Raw genomic sequence first — 24,322 nt, forward strand, 5'->3', positions numbered from 1 at the left:
TACAATTATAAGGACTAAGTCCAATGGCAGAGCTTAACTTCAGTGTGCAGTAGAAAATGATCAAGCAGATTTCTGTGTTTTGACAATTTGCTTACAATTGTGTAAAATGATATCTATAGAAATCTAGGTTGCACAGATAGCTCTTGGTTGCTTTTATCTCTATTTTCGTAACTGTGAATGTGCTGGTAACTTATTTGGTCTGCACCTGGGTTTAAAAACTGATTCCGCTGAGTTTAGTTCAAGCTCAGGTAAAAGTAAAATAGTTTAATACACATCTATAAATGTGTACTTATATAATAAAATAAAAGCCACAAAACACAGTAAGAATGTGCTAATGTGTATATTGCATATGGATAATAGGGTATGGTAGATTTAAAATGCACAATTACGCAACACTAGCAATCAGTGTAAATAAAATAGTTGAACTATAGTTCACATCCAGTAAAGATACTCTGTATAGGTTATTAAATAAGCTTAATAGAAAACTATATGAAAAACAATTACAGGTTCTCTGTGCTTTACCCTCCACATGGCTATATCTTTACATAACTCATCACAAAAAACATGAGTGTCAATCATTGTTTCCCCTTCATATAAACTTGACCTACTTTCTTAGTGCTGTGTTTTTAAGATGCCATTCATGTGCATGTGTGTGTGTGTGTGGTTCATATTAGCAGATTTTATACATTGATAAATAAGGTTTTTTAGATTTTTTTCTCATCTAATATTGGTATTTGGTATCTGTAATCATTGATTTTAAACATAAAATTACCCACATAATGTTATGTTTATTCTGATTTGATAGCTGAGGGCCCCTCTAAGCCTTCAGCTCCAACAGCCCAGTTACTTGTCAAGAGGCTTTAGGAGGAGGTCTGTGCACTTAAAAAAGAGAGAGACTTTCTCAGGCAACAACTGAAGTTAGCACTGGAATGTCCCCACTCTGCTCCCGCCCCTGGTCAGTAGTTCATATAAATAAAATTTACAGGTAATTTATGTATGTTTGTAAAGCATTTTTTAAAGTATTTTTTACATGTTGGTCCAGAGCAGATGGATTTAGAGATGCGATCAGATTCTGACTCGTCCTCGACTTTCTCTTCCTCCTCTTCCTCTGATGCACGAGGGAAAAAAAGAGGAAGAAGAGGCACACAATGTCAGGAAAACATGCTCAGTTTGGAAAAAGAAGTCAAGGGGATGTGCTAATGTTCTTCTAAACTTTCAGTACGTTATATAACAAAAGGCCTCTTTCACCAACTGTTCTTAAGGAGAATTTTTTTCTCAAAACTAGAGGTGGGCGATATGGCAAAAGCCAGCACTACTTAAAACCCACTTATGCAGTTTTCATGAAGATTCTGACATTCACTTATGTTTTCTTATTTGGAATTAATAAACATTTAAGAACAAACTTAGGAAGAAATTGGTGAATGAAACCCATTGCTTATGTTTAGTGGCAGATGTAATTACATAATTCTTCATTTGTGTCTCTGCAGTGAAAAGTCCAGAAGATGTGGTGAATAGGTATCGGGCAGTCCTGAAAACATTTAAGAAAACACGTAGTGTCACCAGAAGCTGTGAGCGTCACGATGTGGACCGCAACACCATCGCCATGACAGCAGTCATTGCTGAAGTCTACATTGCTGCCACAGAAGAAGCCCGCATCTCAAAATTCTCTGGCTCCCAACTATTGTCCTATGCTAAAGAATGCAAGGCTTTCTATGATAATGAGCCAGCTACAGGAAAAAATAAAACAAATAAAAACAAAAACAGAATTGCTACCTGTAGCTTACAAAGTCAAAAGTTAACTTTTTTCCAGGGAGGCTGTGCGACTATACAGGGTGTTTGCCCTTATTCAGCCTTGGGGGGTGTTGTGCCCTTTTTTTCCAAAACACTGTTTGACCATACAGGGTGTTTGCCCTTACTTAGCTTCATAGGGTGTTTGCCCTCTTTTTCCAGGGAGGCTGTTTGATCATACAGGGTGTTTGCCCTTATTTTACTGAATTGGATGATTGCCTTTATTTTGTTATTTCCCCCTTTATTTGTCATTATGTCCAAAAATTACGTTAAAAATTGGATATCTTTTTCCAATTCCAAAGATAAAACTGAAAAAATTAGCTTTTTTCTGATTTACTGGTGTCCCATTTTAAATCTTCAAGGAAAGATAAAGAGGTTGTATAAAGATATGCGTGGTGTGGTTGTGAGTTTTTTCCATCAGTGAACTAATTTCTGAGCATTTTGTCAGATCTGTGCTTTATAGTAGAGTAACAGTATTTTGTTAAAAGGTAACACAAAGGGAACGTGATGTTGTATTTTCCAGCCCTGATTCTGTGTAATCTCAGTACATTTACCTCATCTATTCTGTGTAAGTCCACTTGTCTATAGGTGGGCCTGCATGAAAAGTAATAGAACAGCCATGAGAGATTATAATGCAGTAATTTAGTCATTGTTTCAGTGCAGTTACCCAGACTATTTTGCAGAGCTGATGTTATTACATGATGTGAGATGTAGTAAGTGGGGAAAAAAGATGGAAAGAAGCATGTTTGCATTTTCCAGCTCCGATACCATTTAGTTTCACTGTAATTACAGCCTGTAATATGCTGCCCCTGACCACTTAAAGACATAACAGGTAAGAAACAAAGTAGAAACAAGTGAATTAGTATTTTACAGCACTAAAACCACATAATTTCAGCAAAATTACTGCTTTGTTTTTGGGCTAATAATAATAGTATTGCCATTTTGATTGATGGGCAATTAAAGTTTGTTACCATTATTTTTCCACTTTCTTATCAACTAGTCTTCACTACAGTTAGTGACTTTAAGTAAGTACAACTTGTTACCATTATTTTACTATTTTATTACTGACCACCACTACAGTGACTTCAACTTCTTATTTTTTAATGACTAACAAATGTGCATGTAATTTTTAGGTAAATACAACTTGTTACTGTTATTTACTCATTTTATTATTAATTTGTTACTGCTACAATTACTCACCTATTATTCCTTAACAACCAGAAAATAAGCATGTATTTTTTAGGTAAATACAACTTGTTACCTTTATTTTACCGTCTTATTACAAATTAGTTATCATTATAAACACCAGCTTATTATTCATTTTGAACTGGAAAGTACGCAAGGAATATTTTGGTAAGTACAACTTGTTACCATGATTTTACCATTTTATTACTGTTATTTCATAACAACATTACCCACTTATTACCAATCTGTAAAGTAAAGTGCTACCAAAATTCTCTTACCAGCACAACCTTAATAGGAAACATTGCTTATTGGCAAGTATAGCAAAGGATAGTTTAATTTTTGAATTTCCGTATTTGGCTTAAGTCAGCTTTTTAAATTGGTGTGATGGCCATAAAAACACATCACAGATGGGCAAATAAACTTATTTATACTAGGGCTGAGCTTCTCTGCTGCAGCTGTACCTACCTCAAAGCTGTAGAGTGTTCCCTCCGGCTGTAATTTAAGATTAATCAATGCAGTGTTCAAAACAAGGAGAATGTAACTGGATGTGAAGGTTATGTTTTGGCAGATTTACCAGTGCTAATACTAATTTTAACAACCTATACCTGTTGTCAGTTACTATGCAAAAATCTTCATGCTCCAATGATATGATAAAAAAGGATCCAGTAACATTCCAGAAGTGATTGATGATCCTGTTTAACCACAGTTCATTTTTGCAAATCTCTTTGTGTTTATTTGTACAACTTGCTATTGAATCAGTATTTGTCTATGCAAGGTTGGATTAGGTTTAGTGCTTTTCGTTCGCAGCAGTTTGACAAAGCCTTGGTTATTTCAAACCAGCAAGAAATGTGCTACAGTAATTGGGTGCTTTGTTATACCCGGGGAAGGTGCAAATTCAAATCTCCCCTGGATTCATGCCATCAAATGCACACGTCTCAGCAAGACGATTAAATGTTATCTTCCTAAGCAAACTTGAACTCTCATGTTTGGCGCAACACCTATGAAAGATTTATATTCAATTTTACAGAGTTTTTCAGTATGCATGATTGATTTGGACTGTGAATAGACAGCAAAATCCATAATCAATTTTGAATGTTTTCTTTATTCATTTATAACTCTTGCTTTTAACTTAAGCTTTTGTGGATGGTTTGATAGATATTTGTTTAACATTTAAAATACACTTTAGGTGTATATAAAAGAAGTAATACATATTTCTCTACTTTTTTTTCCTTATATATAGATCTGTGTGAAAAGCTCTGCCATGCAATAAACTGTCTGTATTATGCTTATGCTTTTTGGGTTTCTTCTTGAGCACGACTCTGTAATCTGATTTACTTACCTATTTCTGTGCTATTCAAGACAGTGATACGCAATTTCTTTATAGTCAAAAATGTCTGTAAATGACTGATTGTGCCAGGAGCACCTTGCTGCCAGCAAGAAGGACAATGACGACAGAGGATTATTGAGGAATCTCCTGCAATAAAAGATATTTGTACTTGGAGATTTTTCATCCCATCTGCGTGGAGGCTGTTTTTGTTATTGTCCCAGTGAGGCGGGATGCTACCAAAGCATCCTGATGTGTTCTTGTGGATGTGTTTTCTTTTTTTAACTTGTATCTGCGGGTGTGCCTGTGTTCACATCCTGATGTTTTGTTCAGTAATCCATTTACAAACGCTCTGCTCACTTTGTCATTTTTTTTCAAAACTCAACTAAAACCGTTTGTGATCAGCTTGCATCAGAATCTAAATGTGTCAGGGTTAACATTTTTTTTTTTGTTTTGATTTTTTGATTTTTTACATTTTTTTTCCACTCAGTTGAACTCCAGCATGCGTCCAAAAACTGTGTCACTGTCTTTGCATTTGCATTTCTTAACAATTTTAGGGACGTACTATTTTAATGGTGTCATTGGTTTTTTAATTTTTGTTCTTTGTTTTTTACTGAATAAGATGGTAAAATCAAAGAGGGTGAGCTTGTCACTGACACAGTGTAATTTGGAACAACATCTCCTTCACCTCTAAAAATACTTGTATAGACTCTAACAATTGAAGATTGTGAAGCAATTTCCCTTGATGGCTTGTCCCTCTAATAGAGGATAGGAATAACTCAGTACTTATACATACATACATACATACATCATCTAAACCGCTTATCCTTCTGGGTCGCGGTGGGGTGCTGGAGCCTATCCCAGCTGTCATTGGGCGGAAGGCAGGATACACCCTGGACAGGTCGCCAGTCCATCGCAGGGCACTCAGTACTTATGCGTCCTCAAAATACAAATCCGCAATGTCTCCCGCACTTCTATGCTGCAGTCACAAAATTAGGGCATTGGATCACAAACTGAAAGGGTGTAATAACAGTATCTTCATTCAGATAACACAGGTTTGACACATTTGCCTGTTTTTAATCATGCACAGACATCTAATGCAAAATATTAAAAGGAAGGTGTTGCAAGGAGTTAGATTTGTGTAACAGATTTTAGAATGTGTAGACAAAATTTGATGCAAGCTTTTCTTTTTCAGCCATTTCGTTTAGTTATTTAATTTCTGAAATGGCATTCAGTGCAGTGTCATCTTTGCCCTTTCATTATGCTAACCTAGCATTTTATTAGATGAAAATTAAACAGTTTGGATACAGAATATGCAAGTACATGAAAACCATTAACCATTTGATCACATTATCTCTTCTCAGTGTAATGCATGTTTAATATTACAATACTAATGTATTATCTAATATTAGCAAGCATCATATTTCCTGTGCACATGTGCATAGGAGTCATTTTATGGAAATGTCCATTTTTGTGTCCCTAACGTTTACAGATTGAACAACATGCTAGGGTTACAAGTTATTTAAATTTTAAAATAAAACAATGTCATTTTAACAATTTACACCTTCTTGAGCCATCAATGTAGCAATATTGGTTTTAAAATCAAATAGATATATAGAATTCCAAGCACCACAGAAGTGCTCGTCCTCACAGTCGTGTGTAAAGGGTGAGTGCTATATTTTGAGGTAAAAAACATGTTTTTGTGCAATTCTAACTTTAAATGACATAAAGAAGACAAATGCCAAATAAATATAAAATATATAATGGAAGTTGCAGCCCCCAGGAGCTGTGTCACTGGTGTTATTGCATGACAAAAAAAATTCTTATTTTGGAGTAAAAATCACACTGATGACCACTTCATTTTACCTATTTTTTGAAGATCTATGAAAAAAGCACGTGGTCCATTGTGTCTTTTCAGCTATCAGAACCTTAGCTGATGATTTCATATAAAGCTTTTAGTTGAAGTCACTGGTATGACCTTTATTCTTAGGTAATTGTGAAAAATAGAAAACAAATGGATTAAATAACATATTTTAGTGGATATTCCATGATTGACAATATGTGGTTTGATGCTCTCTAGCAGACATTTTGTAAATTAAAAATGTTACTGGTGCTACTGTGTCTGGTGTTACCTTTATTATGTGTAACTCCAGTGACTCCTATGGATAGATAAAAAAAAGTGGACATTTCTGCAGAAAGACCCATAGATCATCTTATAGTTTGGTGTATGGCCCAGTTGGACACAGATCAGACAGTGAAAAAGAGTGGCTATATTCAGTAAAACATGGGTGAATGGAATGCAAGTGTATACAACGATCAGATGTGAATGAAAAGTTTTCAATGCATTGGTTAATGGTTAAAGCAACATGGTAAGCAAAAGGCGTAAAGAAAAAAGAAAAAAAAATAGTGAGGTCAGGTACTGATGTTAGATGATTAGTTTTGGATCACAAACCCTACAACACCAAATACTTTCTCCTCATTGGACAATGTGAGCGAGAACGCAGAGATAGCATGGTCAGCCCTAAGGTGTTTTATGCGCTAACTAGGGTTAGTTTGGGTTAATAGGGTCAATTTGTCTGCTAAACATATTTTCACTGTTTCTGTATGTAGCTAACATCAGCTAGAGTAATCATCCTAGTTAAGCAATAGAACATGAGAGGGTGTGTGTTATCGCGAAATAACATCACGGCTGTGATGTGGTTGCCATAGATCATCAGAGCTGTGACGTTATACACGATAACACATGACCTCAGGGGTTCTATTGCTTTTATACAACAGTTAAATAAATAAAGTAAGAAATAAATAAATCGGGCCGTGAATGTGGCATTTAATGTTTTAATTTGAGCAATTCCTTCCGCCAAATTATAGTTCCTTAACAAGCAGCTTGTTGCTATGTCAGAATAATGTGCTCCGATCACTCGCTGCACAGCTGGCAGTTTGTTCTGTAGCTCCTTACACTAAATTCCGAAACTGTCATTACCACTGAGGAAGCTTTTCTGTTTTTTATTGCGGCAGTTTTATGGATCAGTCCGATTTGGTCAGACTCTGAAAATGAGACTACACGTTTGGCGAATGGTATTTGGTTCATGTCTGGCTAATTCCAGGTTGTTTAGGTGTTCTTCTGTCACAGCTGCCGACTAAAAAGCTTGCGCGGTGGTAATGACAGTTTGGGAATTTAGTGTAGTCTCATCTTCAGAGTCTGACCAAATCAGCTGTAGGTCAAATGTAATCTTAAAAGTATCCATTTTCTGTTTGTGCGCAAAGTAAGAAGTAAAAACGTTCACATGGCTGCGCGTCTCCTACAGCTGTCAAACTCGTTGCTTAGCAACGGCGTCTTAGCGGAGTGATAGTGTTTGTGGAAAATAACGTGATGTTATGGAGAAATAACATCACGGTTAGAACGCTTCTCAACCAATCAGATTGCGTGGCCGGAACTAACTGTTGTATAATTAGCGGATAAAACACGCCAGGGCCAGCTGTGCTATCTCTGCCTTCTCTGTCATGTCCTTAACAACACATCCTGAGTAACACATGCACATTAATACGCTCACATAGCAGCAAAGTATAATGTAATATACATACTTAGGAGCAAAAATATGAGCAAAATCATCAATTTACAGTCACTAAACTGAAAGATTAACTCAGCATTTTACTGAATTGTTAGGCTTTATATTTTTTCTGTCTTTCTGAGATACATTGGAATACTGTATTCGAATACTGGCACCTTGAACAGTTAACTGAGTACCTGAGTCTCCAAGCGCATCCCTACGCTATTCTCCTCTAGCTGATGCTTGGCATTGGTCATAGTGACCTTAGGCTCCTGAATGCTTCAGGATGCCCCATTCAATTAGCATTGCTTTTTCTATTGAGTTTTTGCAAGCTGTGTGTGTGCAGTTGAATGCCTGTGTTAGCAATTGCTCAACTTTAAAGTGCCAGAATTCACTAATGTCAGGACACTTTGGCAGATAGTGTATGTGAGACAATTTTATGACGCTCAGCTTTGACTCAATTTCTAAAAAACATCCATAATGCTTTGTGGCTGAGTAAGTTTAGAATCTGTTCTCCGGAGTGCAGAAGATACAGAAGATACCCAATCAAATATTAATGATTTTGTTATTGGAAAAACAATGCAAATTTCTCACATTTGGACAGAGACTCTTCAGTGAGCCAAGCTTTCAGTGGAGTAGGGTTTATAAGCCAATAGTTAACTCAGGTTTATCGTTTATCATCTTGGAAAATGTAATGCCTTTTTAGTGCATACTTCCTTGTTATAACTGTCTGTGCATCTTTTAAAAATGATTGACCATTAGCTTTGTTTTTTCTTCATGTTCTTTTTACTTTATGACATTCTATTTTAAGCAGATGACAGCCAGTAACTACTTTTTCTTTTTTTTTTTTAAATGTAGAGGATGGTCAGACTGCATACCATGAATCTTCAAGAGTCCCAGACAAGGTTTCAATTTCTCACTTGCGACTAAATCTAGAGTGGACCATAACTAGGAGCTAAAGTTCTATTGTTATTAACCTTGTCGTGGACTCTCGAGGATTCATGGTATGCCGTTTTATCTAGGGCAGTGGTTCCCAAAGTTTTTATAGTCCAGTACCCTCTTAAACATTAAACTTCCTGCTGTGTAAAACACATACACGCGTAACATTATATACTGGAGTGGTACCATCAAGGGTATGTAATTTAAGGTACACACTTGAGTCTTAAGACCATTACTGTACCTTTGAGCGTATGTTTACATTGTACATTGGTGAACAAAGGTATACACTACCTTTTTTTCTGACAGTGTATAACAGGCATGTGTGTTTAATGTTTAGCATAAAATGAATAATTATAAATAAATAATGTTACGGATGTTTCTGTGCTACTACATTCAAGGTGTTGGTCACTCTGGAGTTCCTTTCAGGGTGACAGTACTGAACTTTCTTCCTTTGTAATCATAAAGGCCTCATATGAGGGCACACACGTGTGAGAGTTTGCTGCTGTAAAATTAACAGTGAGTAACAAAATGTTCACTAACCTTTGACACAGATTGCATATAACACAGTTACATCATCCACTCAGCACTACAAACACAAAGCAGCTCTACAAACACATTCAAAAATGCTAATGGCTAGCGCAGATCCCAGCAGCTACAACCTAATAACTCATTAAAACCATGAACTAATTCATGTCTGTTAAAGTGAAACTAACTCGAGTCGTGGTGTTAGTTTCTCCTGAACATGCGGCACTTAGAAGGAGCCTTTTATGATGAGAGAGTATTGCTGAACTATTAGTAGGCTGGCTGATTAAATGAATTTAAATGAAGATTAGTGTTGGAATTTTTTGACATACCACCAGTGTCATTCAGCATACCCCTAGGGGAATTCGTACCACAGTTTGGGAACCACTGATGTAGCGTATTAGTGAAAGCAACAATAGTTGAGTCATTGAAGTAGCATGTTTTCATGACCTTTGATTCCCTGTCATTTGTATCAGCACAAGCAAACATGTTGAAAAATAAGCAAGGTCTGAGACTGCTGCAGCTGGCTAAGACCATTGCGTCCTATTGCTAAGACCCAAGTTTGAATCCTGCTGAAGCCATAGTCATCCAAGAGAGTACGTTTGGCCCCAGTTGTCAGGATAGGATATTGTTCTCTGCACTCTTCTGTCGATGTTAAACAGTCATTGCCATTCATGGGCATTTGCCAGCTCATTACAGAGAATTGGGCAGTTCTCCCCACCAAGCATGCTCAGCTGTCGTACAACACTGATGAGCAGCAAATCGAAAGGATGCAGTGAATGGCTTTATGTGTGTTGGGGGAAGCACTTGCTTGCCTTCACATTTTTAGAAAGTTGATGCTGTGCCTTTTAGGCATATTCCGTCTGTAGGTGGAAATGACCGACATTAACAATAAGAAGATAATTGGTCACAAAAATGTATTAGTCAAAAAGATTTGCTTGCTCATTGGTTAAAACTGCTAAGGCTATGCTAGTTACTTTCCCATAAATCAAGGCCTGACAGGCGAGTTGCTGAATATTGAATGGAAAAAATTATCATGAAGGATCATCACTCTACAAGCAGAAATGACGAAGAGTGTGGAGCAAGTAATGTTAGGCCATGTTAAAATAAAAAAATAAATAAACAAAAAAAAGTTGGACGAAAACTAAGAGACCAGTGTTGGCAAAAAACAGAGAAAACATTTGTGTCATAACTGCAGAGACATACTTAATCAGTTCATTAGAACATTGGCATATGGCAGCATCTGACATGGTCCTAGTGTTGGTAACATTTTATGAGCACTACATGTATTCAGCAGTGTAGAAAAACCTGAAATTACATGTCTTTGAGTAGCTGAGGGTTTAACATGTAAAAATCTTGTATTTATGTTACACACACACATACATATATATATATATATATATATATATATGTGTGTGTGTGTATATTTATATATATATGTGTGTGTGTATATTTATATATATGGCTGAAAACAACATTCTTTCAGCCATGCTTAAAACTTGTACCCATAGCTACATTGTGCCATGTAAATCTCAAAGCATGTGTGTCATTTTACCAGTTGTAGGTACACGTGGGGGAAAAAATATTCTATGCAAATGTGGAACCCATTCTGTCATTTAACTGCCAATTTGTCATGCCTGACAGTGTGGAATTACAGACAGGGTCTCGCAAACCTGTTTTTGTGTCATGCAAACTGATGTCTGGCCTCTCTGTTCCAGGTTCACCTACACTCTGGGAGAAGGCATGTGGCTGCCACTGAGCAAAAGCTTTGTCATTCCCCCAGCTGAGCTGGCCATCAACCCTTCTGCCAAGTGCAAGACGGATATGACTGTCATGGAGGACGCTGTGGACGTCAGGTGCGAGATAACACCTTTCTTTTAACAAGAGCAGCAAAACAATGAGAAAATCCGAGGCATAACTATAATAGAATAATATTACATTATCAATAGAATAATGAAATATCTTAAATGTCACCACTATAAACTGATTCTGGTTTGTTACAGCTCAGCTCCCTTCCCCATGCACCCTTAACCATATATAAATATGAGATAATGACCGTTTTGGGGTTAATGGCACAAACTCTGAACTTCTCTGATCTTAAGTATTGATTACTCTCTAAACATCCAAATCAAAACTGATTTGTAGGCCCTCAGGCATGTGCATTTGGCCTTTATTATTTAATAGATTATTACCTTGCTGAAATACTGACAGTTATTGCCTATTTGAAACTTCTATTGTTAACATTATGACCATCATCACTGTAATGCAAGTATCTGATCTTGTACCATCAACCTTGAAACAATGCCCACTCTTAAACTAATTATCTCACAATCTGTTCATGCAGGGAACTGTTGTCTAAAATGTTCAGCTCATTATAGACTTTGTGTCAATCCATTGCATATTTTTACCTAAGAGTAGCTGAGAGGTTAAAAAGGGCCATCGAAGTTTGTCAAAAATCGCAAAATACACACTGCCAAATAATGATTAAATGCTTTAATTGAATGTTTCATACAACTTGCAAACTTCAGGGGCAACTATATTAGAAGAATTCTGAAAAGATGATTTTTGAACATAAGGTGACTGTATTAAGCAAATGAACCGAGAATTTTTTTTGTGGGAGACTGGATGATTAGTTTAAGAGTATAACAAGCAATGACCTTTTTTTTGAAGTGTAGTCATTACTGCCTTGTCAGCACCACTTTTGACTTGCATTCAAATTTGTGCTTGGACCAATTATGTTGAAATGTCACCACTTTCCCTTTTTCCTTTTTGAATATTTCTTTAATGAAACTCACAGATTTTTCAAATGTAGTGCAATTTATTTGAGTGCCTGAATCTTTATAACATTTTGATATTAGCACAGATGCACCTGTTTGGTTTAGAGCTTTTGTATGATAGAGCCCTAAAGTTTCAAAATACGGTTGCAAGATGAGTGAAGTTACTGAGTAATTAAAGTTATTTGTACTTTAAAAGACCAGAATTGATGGGCTTGACAAATCAGATGACATGTATGCAGTAGGAAAAGCCTACACATTAATATTAATGAATGAAATAATTCATGAATATTACACTCAGTTGTACAGAGAATAAATGCAGTAGCTTTTGCTAGAGGAAAGTAATAAGTAGTTCAGGACTAAAGTTCTTGAAGGAAAAAAATTACTTTCAATTATAGATAGGGGGACTGGCCATAAAGAAACAATAAAGTCGGAAATGACCCCTTAAGTAGGCACTGTTGGGTGTAGAAAACACATATCTCACTCTGATGTTCATTAGAATTGGAAATGGCCAGCGTGATATAGACCAGATGCCTTACTGTCAAACTTCGCTCCTTGATTTGCTGATATGCTGATATGCCTTGTTTTGCTTTCTTATATTATTTATACAACCCTCCACACACGCACACAACATTTTCTATTTTGATGTTGTCTCCCCCATTCATGTTTATATTTGTGTCTATTTGTTTGTGGGGGAGTAGCACTGCAGTGGTTCTAGGTCAGAGCTAGGTGGGCTAGGGGATTCTGAGGCTTAGAACTGTAAATCACATACTGCTGGATTCTGGATCGTTCTTAGAGTGGATCCTGCTGCACCCCTGCAGAGCGACATGCTCCCCACAGGCAGCCGGCTGTAGTTTGCCGGGCCAGGCCCTCCCCAGACGCTGGGGTGATATGCCCTAGGACACAGAGATGCAACTGAGTGCGAATTGCCTCACTGCCTGGTGGGTTGAGTGCAGTGGAATGTCTCACAGTAATTCGCACACTACTCCCATGTTGTGTTGAAGACTTGACGTAGATGTCAGGCACTGGATGAATAGTTTAAAAAAAACGTCTCCAGGATCTTAAAGGGGCTGTGCTGCCTGACTGAGGTTCTTACCTTGTTAACAAAGTGTCACAGCCACACTTCTTAGCCTTATAACAGTTTGGGATGGTCAGTATGATATGTTATCATTATCGTCACAACGCGCAATTCAGCATATATTACTGCCATCATCAGTATCTCTAGAACACTGAACAACTGCATGTATCATAAAAAAAAAATTAGACCAATATTGAGATCCTGTAAACAACAAAACCAGAGTCCAGTTAATGCGTGAACTGCTAGTAACAAGTAGCCAATTGGATGTGAGGCCACTATTTTATCAATTTATTTTTACCATAATTTGATCTTTTCTTCCTTATGTGTACTTCAATTATGATTTTAGCTTCCAGCGGTAATGGAAACAAGATAATTGAGATAAAATGATTATTGTGCCTCATTCTGTTTCACAATGATGCTTTCGTTTTGTCTTGTGTTACATATCCAGTGCACCCTTTTTGTTTACAGTGGTGTGCTTTTACCCCAAATAAAAAAAAAAAATTCCTCTAATTTATTTTGGTCTAATTTAATTTTATTTATTATTTTTTTTATGTTTAGTAATTTTTACTAGATTGTGGAAGTGCACTATAGCATAGTTTATCTTATTTATTTTGATTGTATTTTTATGTATTATTTTTAGTATTATTTATTTAAAGGCAGTTATATGTTATTTATTTTTTGTATTTATCATGTTTTAGCATTTTTAAATTTGTTTTTCAGTTTACTTAAATTTATAGTTAGTCCTAATTAATTCTGCATCCAAGACATTTGACCGCTGGACATCTCCCTTCATTTGAATTTTGAACAGTTTTCTCAAACATTAAGAGAGAGCATGTAAAAGGGAATTGCTGACAGTACTCATTAGTATTACATCACTGGAGCTTTGAAAATGGACATGTTTCTTATCTTATTAGCTGAATCAGAAATACCCTCTTAACTACTTGCCCATTAGCCCATCCATTTAGTTTTCCCACTGAACTGAATGCAGTCTATTACTCACTCACTTATTGCCCTCTCAGGCACAGTGAAAATAAACCTTTGTGTACTGTAAGTAAAAAGCACGCTGTTTGATGTTTCTAAGAGAGCTACTACAGTCCCTGAAGCAAACAGTACAATCGATTACTTTTGAACAAAAATCTTATAGGATTAATAGTCTTAAGTTGCATCAATTTACACTGACTTTGCATATTTTTACATAACTGCGACAACAGTATCTCACTGCCAAGCTCAATGATGCATCTTCTAGTTCTTGACTAGGAGTGCACTTGAAACTGACAAAATGTCTCGAGTGGAGACTGGTGAACAAAGAATTTTGCACATCAAAATTAAAACCAAATTTGACTGTTTTTTGTATGTTTTTCTAATGTTGTCATCAGGGCAAAATAATAACAAAGGAATTATTACACACAATTCTCTAATAATGGTATTGTAAGAATTATTGCCAAACACTTGTCTACATATTAACAAATTTATTTTTAGGAATCTTAACCTTAACAATACACAGAGAATGATTAGTGGCACTGTTTAACACTAATAATTCCAAATGAATAGAGTGTTACACTGTGCCACCAGATGAACTTTGCAGCAGAGTTCCCATTACTTTGGTATTCACCATTATAATGGCCATTAATGAAGGTTAAGTTTAATTTCTTTGTGCACCTGTTGAAAGGTGCTGGCTGTAGATTGCCATAGTCTAGTAGAGAAAGCCTTTCTTTGTATTAGGTGTTAAACTACTGATTAAAGCTTCCACTGACTTTCTGTTCCAAGCCCTGCCGAAAGAGATGTTTTGTTCACAGAGGCAGATTTGTCTCAATTTGTTCAAAGTGGTCTCATTACTGAGAAGCAAAGGTCATTATATATTCTGCCCTATTAAGATAACATCCTACCTCCTAACGGCCATCGCAGTCTTGGCCTTAAAAGGTCTTCACTCTCCGCAGCACTCCTACTATAGCATTTAACCAAGAATAGAGAGAGGGGGAGCCAGAGGTGCATGAACTATAGTGTCCTTCATTAAGTGGGGTTGACACTATAGACTCCATTAATTATTCTTTAGCACTTGTGCAGAATGTCAAATATACAGCAGCAGAATCATCCTCTCATTATTAAAACACAGCTCTTCTGTTTGTGATGGTGACATTGCTGAAAAATATGTGTTTTCTGTCTCTAGAAATACAGCAGCTCTTGGTCTCGTGCCACAGCCACAAAGATGTCTCAGTAGTTATCTGGCTGGTCAGATTAACTTTTCAGAAACAAAAGCAGGCTCACTTATGTCAAATTGTGTCTAAGCCAAATTGGTTTGCATGATAAAATGCAAAAAAAAAACAAAAAAAAACACAACAAATCTCACCCATTTGTTTGGAGCTATCTCTTAGTGGGGAGTGAGGACATCATATTTGCAAAACAATACAGGCCATTTTTTTTCTTCTTACCAGGCTTGACCTATGCCAGCGTGCTCATAAATCCACTCCATTTATTGCAGATATCCCATTCATGGGGCGCCACCGTGATTTAGCGATCAGAAAACATCGGGCAATAAAAAGGTCATGCCTTTTGATTTCGGTAGACTATTGCCTATTCATATTTCAAAGTAATGACATAAATATGTGGATGTTTTCAGAGATTTGAGGGGGGGAAAAGTCACATAATGCAATTTTCCAGTCAGTGCAGCTCATAGCAAGGTCAAAGCATCTGAGTTCGCATGTTCAGGGCTTCGTAAAGAATGCAAATGTGTGAACTTTTTTGTCTCTAAACAAAGTATGAAAAGGATAAAGATTCACTAATGCAATTTTTTAAAAAGACATCTAATTTTCTTGATATTTGCAGATAAATGCCATCATGCTATACATAAACTAGAAAATCATATGAATTTTCTTTTGCGTAGTACATTTTGTATTGCTATAATGTATACATAATCAACCAGCTCTTGTCCTTAGTGATGAAATTTAGGATCAATTTAACATCTCTACATTCAAGCCATTGTAAAAAACATATGCAAACCCAGGACTACCTCATAGCAGTTAAATTTTGTATTAACGTGGCAAATTATTGAGAACTGTTAAGCTGTGGAATAATTTTTTGACTGTTATGTTGCTTGCACAGACCACCGAGCGTTCTGATAAATAAGACTAAAGGAAACATGTGAATGAAATAAGCAGTCCAAAACTGTGCTAAACAAATAACAGCACAAACAGCTGTGATCAGCCGATTATGTAATAATGTAAAACTACTATAACACATGGCTCATGCACACTACTGAGTGCTATTGGTGAGATCAGTTCAAAACTACTATAAAACATTGTTACGGCAAAGAACAGTTTTCAGAACAGCCTACTCATATTGTCATACTATTGTATGTAAATCTACATACATTACAAAAGTGTGCAGGTACTGTAAAATTACAAAGTGCCACATTTCAAAGATTATATTTTTGACTATACATTGTAGTGTGTGATATGATGTGTGATAACTGATGGGTAAAAAGTTTTGCAAAGAAATTAGTTTGAAAAAATGAAAAACTATCAAGGCAAGTCTTGAGGGAGTAGGACTCAAACTTCACAGTTTCAAATAGTTACAGTAGTTTTCCATGTAAATACATTTTTTTTCTTGTTTAGATACACACTGTGACTGAATGAAAACACCAAGCAATCTGTTCCTTGCACTCAAACACCAGAGCTATATACCATTTGCTGCATTTTGTTTCTGATTTGCTTTTGTTTGTCAGTGCATATAACATCCAGAATGTTTTACTATGTATCACATTCCTTTCACCAAATTCGCAGTTCCTCAGTCCAAGCTGAAGGATTTTTTAGCTAGTCACTGAAAGTATGCAGGTTGGAACCTACCTGAACAGTCTTCCTGCGGTTCTGAATGGAGTGTGCATAGATTTTACTCTAGAGTCACGGCAGGGCAGAGTCCATCATTCTGAATATTATTCCACAACTGTTTGGCCAGAGGCCAGAGTAGTTGTGAGGTAAAAAAGACATTGTATCATTAAGGTAATGCTTTCCTTTTTTGTGTGTAAACTTTACATACTGTACATCATACTGTACATAATGGTACTTGTAACAGTTGAGAGGTTATTTTTTGTGTGTAATCATAATGTACGGATGATCAAACTTTTGATGTCAAAAACTTTTTTCAGTGGGTGGAATTTTGTAACTATGCTTTGTGCTTTGCAACAGAGTTTCTGTTTTCATAGTGTGTGCATATCTACTGTGTGTGTGTGATTCTGACTGGATTATTTGATATTTGATTCTCTTCACACCTTTGTATTTGGAGAGTTGTAGGTTTAGATGCACTGTTAAAAAAAAATATAAATATATAAATGGTACATTTTCCGTAAAAATAATGGACAATTCAATCACAACAGAAAAATGTTAAATTACAGGACATATTCTGTGTATATACAAGACTATTTCTTCACGTTGTATGCGTAACATTCCATAAAATTTACAGTTTTATCCGTAAAAAAACATTCATTTTTCCTTGTTGATAATATGCCAATAATCAGGGACTTTTTGGGGCTGTGGCAACTTAAAGTTACCACCTGGTTTCTTTTATCACAGCAAGACAAGCTGTACTGATAAATCTGAACATAAATCACTATCATGATGAGTAAAACAAACATAAGTTCAGTGCGTCCAGTCCTACGCTTTAGCGTGAAGATAATGTTGTGACAAAAAAAAAATTCTTTAAAGAGAACTGATGAAAAATAAGAAAATAAGAGGTAATTAAGAATTCTTGAAGAATTCTGGGTAACCCTGTCCTCAGTGATACGTTAAAAACAGAGTACCTGTGGTAAAATCTCCATCATTACAAGTGAAAGATGGTCAAGTTCAATACAATTACGTTTCTTAATTTTTTAATCATTTGCCCCTAAATATCTACCATGTTTTGTAAAACATTTGTCTCCTTTAACAGGAAATATTCAATGTTTGGTTAACTAGCCACTGTTCATGTACATTAGCTAATGTAGCTAGTTGGCTTTTATACACTTGAACTCCTTTCATGCCTGGTTTATGGGCCAAATCATTACCATTTCTAGGAAATTGCAGCGCATGCTGACTGATTAAGGTAGCTGACATTGCTGTAAGAAGTCACAGGAAAAGAATCTAAAAAAAAAGCCTGCTAGCTTGTTAACAGATACTTTTTATTCTTAATTATTCTAACATGAGGCAATGTTCAATGCTGTAGTCACATGACTAAGTTAATACTATACCTAACATTTTTATATAGTTACAGTCTTATTAACAACACATTTGAATTTAGCATTATGGTTAAAAAGTAGCTGGATGCTCTCTCTCATGATGACAGAGCAGCTTTCTCCTCCATTCTTATTTGACTGGTGCACTTTCTGCTCCAGCTGTAAGCAGTAGAGAAACAGGGTAAACTACCCAGCATGCAACACATGCTTAGAAATACCGAAAAGTGACAGTAAAATGCAGAAAATGAATAATTCTGTTTAAATTATACAGAGGAATAACCTGTAAAAATGAATATTTTTCACAGTACTTTAGTTAATTGTATTGAGTGCTTGTGAGCATAAATTACTGTATTTTGTATGAGACAGTTGTTTACAGTTTTGTGAACTGAGTGTTTCTTTTGTTAGCTGATTAAATTGTTTGGGATATTTGATGATATAAACAGTTCTAGAGTATTGTAGTGGTATTAGTTTTACTGTTAAATGATTGAGAAAAGACTGTAATAATTAATTAAATGTGTGCTCATTTTTGGCCAGAACTCTCAGGCAATATCAACATAAAAATACAAAATACAAAATACAAAAAGGCTGATGTATTGGTTTTATTTTGTATCTTATTATCCAGTATTGCATAAACAATTTCTTACGTAACATTTGTGTTTAGTATATTTTTGCTTTCTGAATCAAAATGAATCCAATCAAACCTTGGTGAAATGTGAGATTTCATGATACGATTGATTCCTAATGTAATTGAACTGATTCATTGTGAGGTCGAATTTATATCAGACTGAATTATACCATTTAGCCATTGTTTTTAGGAAATGTTTATCTACCACACACTTTGTGTTTATGGTGTTTTTCAGGGAGGAGCTGATGATCTCCTCATCCTTTGACAGTCTAGAGGTCCTGCTGGACTCCTTTGGCCCTGTACGGGACTGCTCGAAGGACAACGGGGGCTGCAGCCGCAACTTCCGCTGCATCTCTGACCGAAAGCTGGATTCCACTGGCTGTGTGGTGCGTTTCTTTCTTACCTTCTCTTTCTGTTTTATTCAACTAAATCTCTCTGTTCATGCAGTTTCCCAGTCTTAGTTAAATATTAAACTGGTTCTGCTTAGTATCTTGAGAACCCGGTGTAGGGCATAAATGAATTAAGTCTGTTCAGCTGTGTGAGGTGCTATTGCTGGATGCTGGGTGCCGTGCTGAATGTGCTGCAGCACCAGTCACTGTGAATAGTAACTCGGTACCTCCCTGAGAAAAGCACGGTTCCTAGAGGAGAAAACCTTCTTGTTGTACTTCTTTTCCAAGTCAGACATAAGTCATATTAAAAATTATGTTTCTCACTAACACCTGAGCAAGCAGTCAGGTTTTGCCTTTCAGTTTTAAATGAATTGGACTATATTGATAGGGTATTTGGATCAGCAGTCTTGTTCTCAGTTGCTTTATAAATATTGGTCATGACCTCTTGTCTGCTTCGGGAGCTTTTTCAAGTTCTCTGGAGATAAGGATTTGAGTGTTTTATTCCTTTTATTCCTTTTATATCCTGTGGTTTTTCACTTTCTTTTCTGAGTTTCTCCCGTTCCCTAATGGCTGTTTAGCAGCCATGAAATGAGCCCAGGTCTCTGGTTTCTCTTGCAGTCTGGCTGGGGTATGCATAAGGTGATTAGTGTGGTTGGGTGGCCTTTCATATGTGAACTTTGTCAGAGAATCGTCTTAGAAAAGGCGCTGATTGTCTTTGTGACTGCTTTTGATTGGGTCACAATTTTGTGAATACCATGTATGCTTTTAGGTGAGTAATGTCAAACAAATGCAGGTCTCACAAGTGCATGTGCATAATCACTTGTACACATGCAGTTTTACCCATAAATGTTCCAGTAATATACTAGAATTAGGTTATAGTGGAATGAGGTTGTGTGTGAATGTGAACTGGAGTCAAAATGCTGGGTAAGTTGATGGGGCCATTTGCCAGGGGTGAATCTATCACAAATTTCTGCGATATGAAAATGTAAAATAATTCTAAATGAATTTGACTCTTAATGTGTTCTATTTACCTGTGTTTTTGACAGTATTACCTTTGTGTTTGACATTATTCCTGAAAAAGTTGCGGTGTTCTGGGCTTTATATCTGAAAGGGCCTCATGCTCTTATCTCTGCTGGTTTCATTTATAGGTCAAAATTTACTAAACTTTTCATAGATGCTCACTGACCACTTGGGGTGCACCTACCTTGTATCTACATTCATGGTCCATTTTATCAGGTCCACTTACTGTACAGGTGCATTTTGTAGTTAAACAATTACAGGTTATAGTCCATCTGTTTCTCTGCGTAATTTATTATCCTTTCTTTACCCCTTTATTGACGGACCCCCCACAGGACCGACGCTGAGTGGGTATTATTTGGGTGTGTATCATTCTCAGCACTGCAGTGACACTGACTTGGTGGTGATATGGTAGCCTGTGTGGTGTTGGGTTGATACAAAGAGCCACGTCTATCTTGTCGGTCCTTCTTGTGGATGTAACATTAGTGGCTTTAGCTCATCTGTTACTGCACAGTTTGTGTAAGTCATGCTCTTGTCTTTTATCAGTGGTCAGTTTCTGGATGCTTTTGGTTATATATTTTTGGTTGATGTGCTATTCTCAGTCGAGCAGTGACACAGAGTTGTTTAAAAACTCCAGCAATGTAATAATTATTAAGCAATTAAAAACCCTTGTGGTTGTAAGTACATATGTATTTTTTTTTTTCTTGGTTAACATAATCAGCTCATGTATATTTTTTAGCTTAATCTGTTAATGTGCAATAAAGAGGGCAGAACATGCTAAACTACCTTATTTGTTTCTGCCAGAAAGGTGAAGGCCACTAAACTGTAGTCTGGAAAAAATACATTTTCCTTGGAAGCTATTAGATTGGGTAAGCAGTGCATAGCTTTGGTTAGCATGCAGTAATGGGTTGAGCGGTCAACCCCAGATGAGGCTGCCTATATTAATATAAAAAAGAGCCTTCAGATACAACACTTCATACTGCAGTGAGAAGCATGGCAGGTTTTAGGCTTCTATGCCTGTCCTCAATATATTGCAATCTAAAGTTTCTTCCTGTAGTTTTATTATTATTAAGAAAAAACAACTTTGATTGCTTCTCAAAGCATCATTCGGCCAGTAGTTTTTCGTAACGTAAAAATTAAATTAGTCCTGAAATTGAGGAAGATATCAAATATATGTAATTTAATAACCACCCTATATTTTGCATGGTCCCTGTGAGGCACTGGCTAATGTGCACAAATTGGAGGATACATTTGTACTCCCTAGATAATATGACTATTAAACAGAACCAATTATATTTGCTCCCCCCCTCTCTAATAGCACTTCCAGAATGTCCCATGGTTCATAGCAAGGTGCATAGCGCAAGACTATTTGGCACTCAAGGCCTTGCAGTGCTCTGAGAGAAGGTTCATCTGAATATTCTTATCTGTTGTTGATGATGGTTGTTTTCTTTAATTTTTACAGAGTTTGTTTGTTTCCCCAACAGTGCAGACTGTTTGTATTAAAAAAACGCCATAACGGTAAACATTCGCTGACTATGTAGACATACTTACTGTATTTTATAACATTGCATTGACTTTTTTTTTATCTCTTGGACAATTATGCACACTTTCTCACCTCTCTTAGCTAGTGCAGATTCCATCTGTTGCGTCCAATGCTTGATGTTTTGTAATTACCTGATGACGGAGTATGTGTAAATTACGCCCCAGGCTGTTTTATCAGAAGAGCTCACTGGCTGGCTCCCAGATTGTCCTATTCCTCGCTAATCAATTAACACCTTGTCTGAGGACGGCAACTCCAGTCGGCAGCGGCCTTTTAACTTCGCAGTGAGCGGCCTCTCAGTGACCCACCCCGTTGATGTATGGCACTCCTGGGGAGCACTGCAGCATGCTCATTTGGAAGAAAAGTCTGATAATTGCTAAATGATGATGTGATTAATTAGTTCCTTTTCTCCTCTGTCACAATCTGTAGTGCAGGGTGGGCAATTGAGAGATCTGAAAGGGAGCTTGCAGCCTTCTTATTGTCCATCTGCATGAAGAATAAATTAATCTTTGTACACACCTGAACAAGGCCACTTGAGATGTTTGCAAAAGAGGAGCTCTGTGATTTTAACAAATTTTATGATTCTGACATTCATGTGGTGCATAAATTCAATAGGATCCAATAAATAGAGGAGATGATTTTCAGTGGAATTTCTGTGGAACAATATTACTGCAGTAACCCTGTTTAACATATCCTATCTTTAGCAGTAAAATGAGCCTTTGTAGCATCTGAACATTAGAACATTGAGGTTAAAACAATACTTGATAGAAGCAGAGCCAGGCACTCTTACTTCATGCATAGTTCCTTAAAGAAAGGTTTAATTTTGGGACATTCTTTATGGTGACGGGTCCCACTTGTAGTGTTGTGAAGGGCATCTTATCATCCCCTTCCATCACGACACCCGGTTCCTGTTCTGCCCAATGCTTTGCAAGCTCCTACTGCATTCAGACTACTAAGCAGTTCTGAGCTCCTAGTCGATACCAAAAAAAGGTCTTGTGTGTGCATGCAGTGCAGGAGAGAGGCTGCCACGCAGCAGGTGGGGAGCACTTCCATGTTTTTCTTTCCCCCCATTCAGGATCAAAGAGTGGATTTAAAGGGACCTTCTCCGTCCATCTCTGTTACTCTCTGCTGCAGCAGGGCCACTTTTAGCTGGCCGAGGTGCTTAGGCATGCTAATTTATGACTGTAATCCCTCTGAAATATAACTCACATCAACAAGGACCAGTGAACACAGAACCTGAGAAATAGTTTTCTGTTAAACCCAGGAACAGTGAAAAAACAGCAAGCGTATGTGAAAGATTTTTGCTACTGTTGTTTTTCTGTTTGATAGAGAGTTATGATGTTTGGTTGCCATTCTGTAATGACGAGATTTCAGTGCTGAACACTTTATGGCTAATTCTGTAAGCACTTGGGCAGAAGATACTCACAAACTTCACACATTTTCCTCTGAAAATGTTTGGTTTAATCTTTTGTAAAATTGTATAAAAAGTATATGATTGATGGTATGGTTGGTGTGCAGGGTGTTATGGCTTCAGTAGAGCCACTATGATGTGTTTTATATTTACTGACTAGATGCAAGAATAAAATATCTGCCAAACATACACGCTGGTACAGTAATAAAATTGGCATGAGGGTAGCATACAGTACTGTAGTAAAGTCTTTGTCATTTAAGCAGTTGTTTATTATTTCCCATTTAGCTGGGCAATAGTTGTCTTTTTGCTTGTAAAAATACTATATAACATTAAAATAAATGCAAACAAACATTGCAAACGTTTAGCAAACATTACATTACACAATGTAACAAACTGTCCTTTTACAAAAGAATCTTTTGAGCAAGTTTGAAGAATAAAGATTTGTTTCCAAGTTTCTACTCAGTCACTCTGCCATGACATTGATATGTTAAGTTCCATCATTAGCATACCTAATATAACTTAATGAAGGGATGAATGAGCCAAACCAGGTTTTGAATGTTAACTACAAATTATTGATGCACCAAACTATTTGTTCTTGGCTGAAACTGAAATTCAAGATGAAAAGTGGAAATCAAAAGCCCTTGACAGCAGAGAATGTTTGGTCATTTAAGACAATGAATTCCATTACTTTTAATTTGCGCTTTGGCACTGTTTTTTGTAAATGTTTTTGTTCTGTGGATACAGATGGTACTGGCATGCTAGCAGATACTTTTCTTGCTGTTCTATGCAGAATGTTATCAGGTGAGATGTGTTTTCAGTTGAGATAAAACCTGTAATGGAGAACACCTTGGTTTGTTGGGCCCTCTCTTCATAGAAAGAACAATGATTGCAAATCGCTTATTTAATGTTTCAGAAAATAAATCTCCACAGCCAACATTTTTGCTGTTGATTAGCTGCTGCTCAAACTGTTTGAACGTCT

At 36.6% G+C, this 24,322-nt stretch overlaps 1 protein-coding gene across 1 annotated transcript in view; it reads left to right on the forward strand.

Moving 5' to 3' along the window:
• Window positions 1-24,322, forward strand: part of astn1 (astrotactin 1) — a 223,201-nt gene that overhangs the window by 99,474 nt on the left and 99,405 nt on the right. Inside the window, 2 exon segments of the mRNA XM_036596278.1 lie at window positions 11,025-11,162; window positions 19,222-19,372. Of these exon segments, the coding sequence (XP_036452171.1) occupies window positions 11,025-11,162; window positions 19,222-19,372 (289 nt within the window).

Source organism: Colossoma macropomum, unplaced genomic scaffold, assembly GCF_904425465.1.
Source record: "Colossoma macropomum unplaced genomic scaffold, Colossoma_macropomum, whole genome shotgun sequence".
Taxonomy (NCBI): domain Eukaryota; kingdom Metazoa; phylum Chordata; class Actinopteri; order Characiformes; family Serrasalmidae; genus Colossoma; species Colossoma macropomum.